The 8280-nt window shown below is 46.8% G+C and overlaps 1 protein-coding gene across 2 annotated transcripts in view; it reads left to right on the plus strand.

Moving 5' to 3' along the window:
* LRRTM4 (leucine rich repeat transmembrane neuronal 4) overlaps nt 1-8045 on the plus strand; it is a 146051-nt gene extending 138006 nt beyond the window's left edge. For both annotated transcript variants that reach the window (XM_030290145.4, XM_012570503.5), the window contains exon 3: nt 6698-8045. Coding sequence is in view for 1 of the 2 variants with exons in the window: in XM_012570503.5 (XP_012425957.5) it covers nt 6698-6919 (222 nt within the window). In the remaining variant the exon portion in view is untranslated. The remainder of the gene's footprint in view (nt 1-6697) is intronic.
* The last annotated feature ends 235 nt before the right edge of the window (nt 8046-8280 follow it).

Here is an 8280-nt window from a genome sequence, read left to right on the forward strand (position 1 = left end):
CTGCAACTCTCAGAAATCCTGGGCTGATGGAGGAGCTTGAAGACCCTCACCTAAAACTGCAAAACTGCAGCTGGCAGAATTCCTGAGCTGCTCAGATGCCACCGGAACCAGCTCAGTGACAGCAGAGCTCACAAACCTCCTCAGAGCCAAGCACGCTGATGCTCAAGCACCTAAACATTTTAATAAATGAGATTTTGATTTTTTTTTTTGTTTTAATCAATGAGAATTACCTGAGGAAACACAGACAGCAGAACAAAAGGCCTGCTCCAAGCAGCAGCCAGGCACTTTTGTGTTTGTTCCAAGTGGAAGCAGAACACACAGAGCCGCTCATATTTCAGCGCTAAGCTCAGCGCCTGTGTTTGTCCTTCGGAATGTGCTTGATGGGAATGTTTGATGGGGCATTTTCCTCAATAGGGATATTTTTCTGCGCTGCCTCCAAAGGGATGTTCCAGGGCTGTTGCCTGTGATTTTTCAGCGGCGTGAAATGCGCTGGAATTGTTTATCCCAGCTCTGTCTGCCTAATGTGCCCAATCAATCTGTCTCTGAGGTGAAGCTGCGTGCTCCGCTAATCACCGCGCTACCACAGAACATCTTGCTTATTTTTACTCTAAATTATGATCGGCTTGGAAATGAACTCTGAATTTGATTTATCAACAGCTCTGATGCTAATTCACCAATGAAGTCATGGTGCTCTGAGACTAAATATTAGCACTAATGAGAAAACATCGCTTCCATGTTCTGTAACTCTGAATTTCCACTGCATGTGGACAGCTCCTAAAGCTGCGTGTAATTAATTCACACAATCGTTAACTGGGCAAGCCCTTCCACAGGAATCAGTTTACCTGGATTAGAGATTACCAGCAAATGTGAAGCCAGACGATGTTCAGCTACCAGAGGATATTCCTGCTGTGTTTTTATTGTTTAAAGAGGGAAATGTGTCCCCTGTAGGGCAGGGCTGGTTGTCCCCAGGCAGCCTCCAGCAGGAGGGGCAGAGCAGGTGATGAGTTTTTAAACCAGGGTGTTCCTCCTCTTTGAAAACAGAGGCACCAGAATTGAAGGGTTTGAGCTGCAGTGTCCAAACAGTGCCAAGGTGTCCAGACTGAGGCAGCTGAGACAGCCTGGGACTCAGAAATGCATAATTTTCCCTGCCAGGATCTGGGGTTTAGGCTCTTTCTGGAGCAGTCATTTGTCTGAGGCTGCTGTGACAGTGTGAGCCTTTGCACCGTCTCCTTTCAGGGATAAAACAAACTCCACTGCATCCAAACTTCTCCCTAGAGATTGCTGGGCTTGCCAGTCCTTCCACAGATTACATCCCTGTTTCCTGTTGGGAATTCTGGCAGTGAGTCACCCAGACAGCCACAGCCATTGCTGAGTCTCCACAAAGACCTTCCTGCTCTGCAGGATGATGGATGGTGAGGGACACGTCTTCCAAAACGAGCATAAAGAACAAACTCGTCGTATTTCCAGCACAGAATAGACCTGTTCCCAAAACCTGGGTGGCCAAAGTTTGATTTAACAAACACCGGGGAATTGTTTCAACCTGAGCTGGGTGATTTCATCTGACTGAAGTGAGGCAGAGAGTTCGTGTCTGCCCGATCCCGAGGAGGCTGCAGCTCTGGGCACAGAGGGAAATACCCAAGCAGGAGCTGCAGCTGGGCACAGAACTTGGTATTCCCTCCTGGAATTGCTTTGTAGGGAGGTGTCACATCCTGGCGATCATGTTGGGCTGGATTCCAGCTTGTCTGAGGTGTCCTGTTGGGAGGCAGAGTGAAGAATTAAGAATGTGTGAGTGTTTAACACAGGAGAGGTGACAGAGAGAGAAAAGCACTCTGGAAATGAGTGTTCAGCATCACTCAGACCCCAGTCCAAATCCTTGAAAGCTCCCTGATTCCAGTGGGAATATGATGAGGTTACATCCCTACAGCTGCGCTTTCCAAGCTCTAGAACAAGGATTTTTTTATTGATGTTTGGCTAAAAATCTAGGTTTTGATGGCTGCACCTACAAAAAACAGAAGTCCAGGCTGAATTCTAAACTGACTATTATTAATAGAACTTTCTTGTGTAATAATCACAGCTAATTAACTCCCAGACATTTGCAACCTAAGTAAAACTGAGAGAATTCAGTGCCATGTTAAAAAAAACATAAAAGACAAAGAATCCAGATTAGAGTGTGGGAACCTGCATTTTTGGATGCCTGAAGGCTGAACTGAACATCAGTTGTGGCTGTCAGAGGAGAAGCAGGCAGGACATGTTGGGAAACACCTTTTCCATGCAGGCCAGAATCTCCCTGAATTTTGGGTAACACCTTTTCAGTGCAGGCCAAAATCTCCCTGAATTTTGGATAACACCATTTTGAATTTTGGGTGACACCATTTAACACATTTAACACATTTAACACCAGGCCAGAATCTCACAGAATTTTGGGTAACACCTTTCCATGCAGGCCAGAATCAACCTGAATTTTGCGTAACACCTTTTCATGCCAAGCAGATTCTCCCTAAATTTCAGATAACATCTTTTCAGTGCAGGCCAGGATCAACCTGAATTTCAGGTAACACCTTTTCAATGCAGAACAGAATCTCCCTGAATTTTTGGAAACACCTTTTCATGCAGGCCCGAATCAACCTGAATTTTTGGAAACACCTTTTCATGCAGGCCAGGATCTCCCTACATTTCATGTAACAGCTTTTCAGTGTAGGCCAGATTCTCCCTGAATTTTGAGTAACACTATTTCAATGCAGACCAGAATCTCCCTGAATTTCGAATAACACCATTTCAATGCAGAACAGAATCAACTTGGATTTTGGGTAACAGCTTTTCATGCAGGTCAGAATCCCCCTGAATTTTGGGTAACACCTTTCCAATGCAATCCAGAATTTCCCTGAATTTTGGATAGCTCCAGCTGGTTTTGAGGGGAGCACTTTTGCTGCAGCAAAGCTGCTGAGCTGGAAACCTCTCCAGTGTCACTTGGACTTGACAAGGAGGATTTGCATTCCTTAAACTCCCACCTCTAAATCTTTTGTCTTCCTCCCGTAGCTGGGGATTTATGTAAATTGTTCTGGTAGCAGGAGCTCTGTTTGAAGTGTGTGGCTGCTTGGATGCAACGTTTATCACGTTTAGAGTGGAGATCTGTGGGGTGTGGGCTTCAGAAGTCAATACTGGGAAACTAATCCAGGCCTAGAGCCCAAAACCCGCTGAACACCTCCAGCTCTCTCAGGGGAACATCTCCAGGCTTTGCTTAATTAACTGTTTGCAATTTTGGATAGAATAATGAATCATCATGGAATGGTTTGGGTGAGAAGCCCAAAAGCCCATCCAGTGCCACCCCTGCCATGACAGGGACACCTCCCACTGTCCCAGGGTGCTCCAAGTCCTGCCCAGCCTGGCCTTGGGCATTTCCAGGGATCCAGGGTAGCCACAACTGCTCTGGGAATTCCATCCCAGCCCCTGCCACCCTGCCAGGGAAGGATGGACAGGGTGGCAGAGAGTTCTACCTGGTACCACGTGTGGGCCAAACCCAAAATGTTCATGGCGTGTCGGTGATTTTGGAGCTCGTTCTCATGCTGATTTCTGTTCTCCTGCTGCACGAATGCTTAGTGCTTCAGGTAAGAATTGGGCAGTGCTGGTTTTAAAAATTAGAATGGAAATGAAAAGAGAAAAATTAAATAGAAGGTTTTCAGAAAACTGTGACTGCCCATCCCTGGAAGTGCCCAAGACCACGCTGGAGCCACCTGGGACAGTGGGAAGTGTCCCTGCCCATGGCAAGGGTGGCACTGGACAGGCTTTAAGGTCCTTTTCAACCATTCCATAATTCCATGTTAAATCCATGGGGACTCCACCACCCATTCCAGTGCTTGAGGACACGATCCCAGGGCTGTATTTATTTGTCTGGATTTTTAAAAATTTATTTGACTGGAATTTGTTCTGATTTTTATATTCTGGCTCTTGGAGGCCAAAGCAGCTGCAAAGGCCCAGCTTAGGTCACAGCTGGGTTGTTTCAGTCTCTGCACAAACAGTCCTCACCTCAAAGAGCTCCAGACTCCAAGGACAAGCAGGGGCAGGACTGAAGCTTCTCATTTTACAGCTCATAAAATGACTTGTGCAAGGTTATATCTGAGTGTCTCAGGTATTAGTTCCATAGCAGGAGTGAAAAAAAAAAGAAATTACCTCAGAACTCGGAACAAAAACACTTCTAAAATTAATTCTCTGCAACTTAGATGATATTGAATGTGTTTTGTTGATCTCTGAATCTGTAAAAATAGAATAGTAACAGCTTTGTGTAGAGTGAACAGCATCCCCAGTGTTTTCCATCATTTTCCTGGGTGAGTGCTGGCACAATTGTCCCCACAATTGCAGCAGTTTCCACAGCCGAGGCTGTGTCCTGGAAAAGCTTTTTGGGGGCTCAGGTGTCACCTCAGTGTAAATAAAACGGATTCCTTGTGTCATCCTGCAAATGCAAAGCTGTTTTCCAGGGAAGGGGAAGGACAGGACTCTGTGGGACAGTCCTGGCATCCTCCCTTTGACCAAGAAGGTTTGAATTGCCCTTGTGTTATTTTCTTGGTTCTAGAGGCTTCCCAAGGGCTGTCAGAGGTGGAGGGGGCTGGTGGCATCTCTGCCTTCAGTCTTTACTGGAGGACAAAGCTTCTCACATTCATTTGACACAATTATTTATTAAATTCCCCTTAGTGAAATCCAGGCCCCAAAAGAGGGTGAGGAAGAGCAGCACGAGGGGCAGGCCTGAGAACCCCTATTTGATATTTGTGAAAAGCCAATATTATAACATGTATCTATAACACTCTGAGTGCCATTTGGAGCGTGCAGCCAGGCCTCAGGTGTTTAATGGGCTGTGTGTTATTGCTGCCCAGCCAGGACCTCCATCCCTCAGCTCTCCAGAACACAAACAGTCCTTGGCTTTTATGGTTCATAAAGAGCTGCCTTACAGCTGAGGCCAGCTCAGCCCTGACAGGGACTGGCACAGAAATTGCTCTATCCAGGGGAGATCCAGGTTCTTGTGAATCCACAAGTGAGCACAGTTGTCCCATCGAATTCTGCCCAGCAGCTTGTCCTCTGCATCCCTGACACTCAGCTGCCATGTCAAATCATATTTTCAGCTGAATTCCAGCTCTTGGAAGGATTTTGGGATCTCTCCAGCGTTCTGCAGGGGATCCACATCAAGAGGAACTCTGACCCTGAAAAATCTCCCAATTAGCTTTAATGCCTTTGCTTTTTCCATGCTTTTTTTTGGGATGAAGAACTCCAAGCAATGAAAATTTGGGAGAAATTAGCTCTGTGGTCTTCACTTAAAGTTCAGCCTGGAAAATCAAAAGGCATTTGTTCCAAGATTGGATTATGTGTAGGATATCTCCAGCTATAATGAGCTCAGGTTTGCTGGCAGCGTTAGAATCAACTCTCGCCTCTCTCTCTCCTGCCACATGTGTTTTTCTCCCTCAGAGCATATTTCTTTTGACTTGATCAGCTCATCTCTTGCAGATGATAAAATTATCTGCAAAGATTTGTATCTGATGTTGTGCCATAAATCATATTTAGTCGTAGGATTAACATTTGCAAGCGTAGAATATTTATGGAAGGGGAAAAAAAAAAAAAAGAAAAAAGCAGGTGGGGGGCTGGCAGTTTCTGAGGATTTACATAAGGAATAGTTGGGATTCAGGATGGATTTGGCAGGGTTTGGAAATACATTTGTACAAGGTGTGGATGTGCTCAGCTCTGGTGAGCAGCAGTGGAGCTGCTTTATAGTGTTTATCTCGGGGAGGTTGGAAGATAAAGAACGCGGGGAGCCGTGACCTTGGGTGAACAGCTTTGTCCTGGAAGAATAAACAGATGTTCCAGCTGTGCTGGCACCACCCCCACTGCCAGCTGCCTCTGCCTTTGACATTCCCAGGCCGTTCTGGGCACTCTGGAAACACTCAGTGCCTCTCCAGGCACTGGAAAAGGGGGATAGATTTTGGAAGCTGCTGTGTTTACAAACCCTTTGGTTTGTATTTCAGAGCTGGGCCATCCAAAAGAGTCAGATCTGAGCAGTTTGAACATCTGCCCACAAACTGGGGAAAGGGAGAGAGGGAGGGAGAGCAGCTCCCTCTGCCCTGGCTCCAGCACTGCCAGGCAGGAGATCCATCCGGGAGTGGGGACACAGATCATGGAATCCTGGAACAGTTTGGGGTGGGAGGGACCTTCAAATCATTCCATTCCATCCCCTGCCACAGCCAGGGACACCTCCCGCTGTCCCTGGTGGCTGCAGCCTGGCCCTGGACACTTCCAGGGATCCAGGGGCAGCCACAGCTCCTCTGGGAATTCCAGCCCAGCCCTTCCCCACCCTCCCAGGGTGGGATTCCTCCCAACATCCCTCTAACTGTGCCCTCTGGCAGTGTAAAACTACTGCCCATATAAAAAGTCCCTCTCCCTCCTTTTTATCAGCCTCTTGAGGCGCTGGAAGGGGCTCTAAGATCCTCCTGGAGCATTTCCTCCTCCAGGCTGAACACCCGCAGCTCTCCCAGCCTGGCAGTGCTGCTCCAGAGGGACCTGAATGTGCTGCAGGGAGCTGGGAACTCTCAGGGGTGTCTCCTGTGGGCTGATCTCGGGGGGGATTGAGACCACATTGGGATTTCTGGTGATGCTGCACGAACACCAGGCTCAGCCCGCTGCTGACAGCTGCTGTTCTTTGCTCCTGTTTTTGGTGCAGGTCCCTCACCACATGAAGACTTTACCTTACTACAGCTACGACCAGCCCATGATCGGCTACTGCCAGGCCCACAAGCCCCTCCACGTCAACAAGGGCTACGAGACGGTGTCCAGAGAGCCAGCGGAGACCTCCAACCTGGACCTGGGCCGGGACCACGGCTTCATCGCCACCATCGCGCGCTCGGCCGCGCCCGCCATCTACATCGAGAGAATACCCAACTAACGGGGCCACCTCGCTCAGGGACAGCTCTGGGAGGGACCTTTGGTCTGGGAGGACACCGGGCAAGGCGCTCCAACCCCACCGTTCCAGCGGCAAACGCTCCGAGGGCAGGGGATGGCGGCGGCCTCCGCGCACCGCGAAGGAACGCGCGCGGAGAACTTCAGGATTTTCTTTGCTTTAAACTTTCAAACAAATTCCTCGGTGTAAATATTAAAGAGAGAGATTGTCGAGTTCTTATTAAAAAGAACAACAGCAACAGCAACAGCAACAACAGCAAATAGATTTCACTCTAGCTACATAAAGGGATGGATTAAGAGTTTTGTTTGTATATTTGATTTTTCTACATTGCACGGTTCCAGGGAAGGAGAACCACAGGTAAAAATAAATGGGGTGGGGAGGGCGAGGCTCTGGGGAGGGTCAGCCATGTTCCCTTATTAAGTGTTTATTACAAAGATCTGTTGACTATTTTTGTTCTTTTTAAACCAACAAAAGATAGCTCTATATTTTCTTTTTTCCTTTCGGGGGTTGGGTTTTTTTGGGTTTTTTTTGGGTTGTTTTTTAAGTGGTTGAGCATTAATATTTCAACCTTCAGACATGGGCATTAAAGCTTATGTTGAACCAAAAGGACCTTGGCAATTGATGCAGCAGAAACAAAGAAACTCGGGTGCATGTACATTTAAGACACAGGCTGTACACTATGGAGGGGGCTTTTGATTTTTTTTAATCTTCATTGTGCTTCATTGTTGACACTCTAATTCCTTTTCGGGCTCTAAAAAAAAAAGGGGAAATACTGCAACGGAGTCACGACTCAGATTTCCAGGCCAGTGGTGCTTGTTAAGCAAAATTCGTGGACGTTTGGGAACCAAAATGGAAGTGAAGTGCTTGAAATGGATCAGAAAGAAAATATTTTAAAGAGTATTTAATGCAACTCACTGGCTGACACAATTTCTAAAACACAGCAGAATGTGTAACGTTGTTTTTTGGTTTGGGTTTTGGTTTTGTTTTTTATTAATTATTATGATCAGTTAGTTTTTGTGTAGTTTTTATCAATAAAATGACAACAACAAATGAAAAAAAGAAGTGGTGGAAAAAAAAAATAAACATATTATTTTGTGGTTGGGACACCACAGCCATGCTACTGTTTGAATGATTTCTCTGGGTGTGTGACACGGGGATCCCGTGGAGAGAGGGGACAATGCTGGGTCCTGTTCGTCCCCTCTTGGAAGGAGATCAGGGAATTGTTCTGAATTTCAAAAAAAATTGGAAGAGCTGGAAGAAGCGCAATTTATTTGGTTTGTCTAAAAAAAGAGGTGGTTTGGGGGCTGGGGGAGGGGAAGAGAGGGGAAACAACCTTTTTTAAAAAA

Source organism: Taeniopygia guttata, chromosome 22 (genome assembly GCF_048771995.1).
Source record: "Taeniopygia guttata chromosome 22, bTaeGut7.mat, whole genome shotgun sequence".
NCBI lineage: Eukaryota > Metazoa > Chordata > Aves > Passeriformes > Estrildidae > Taeniopygia > Taeniopygia guttata.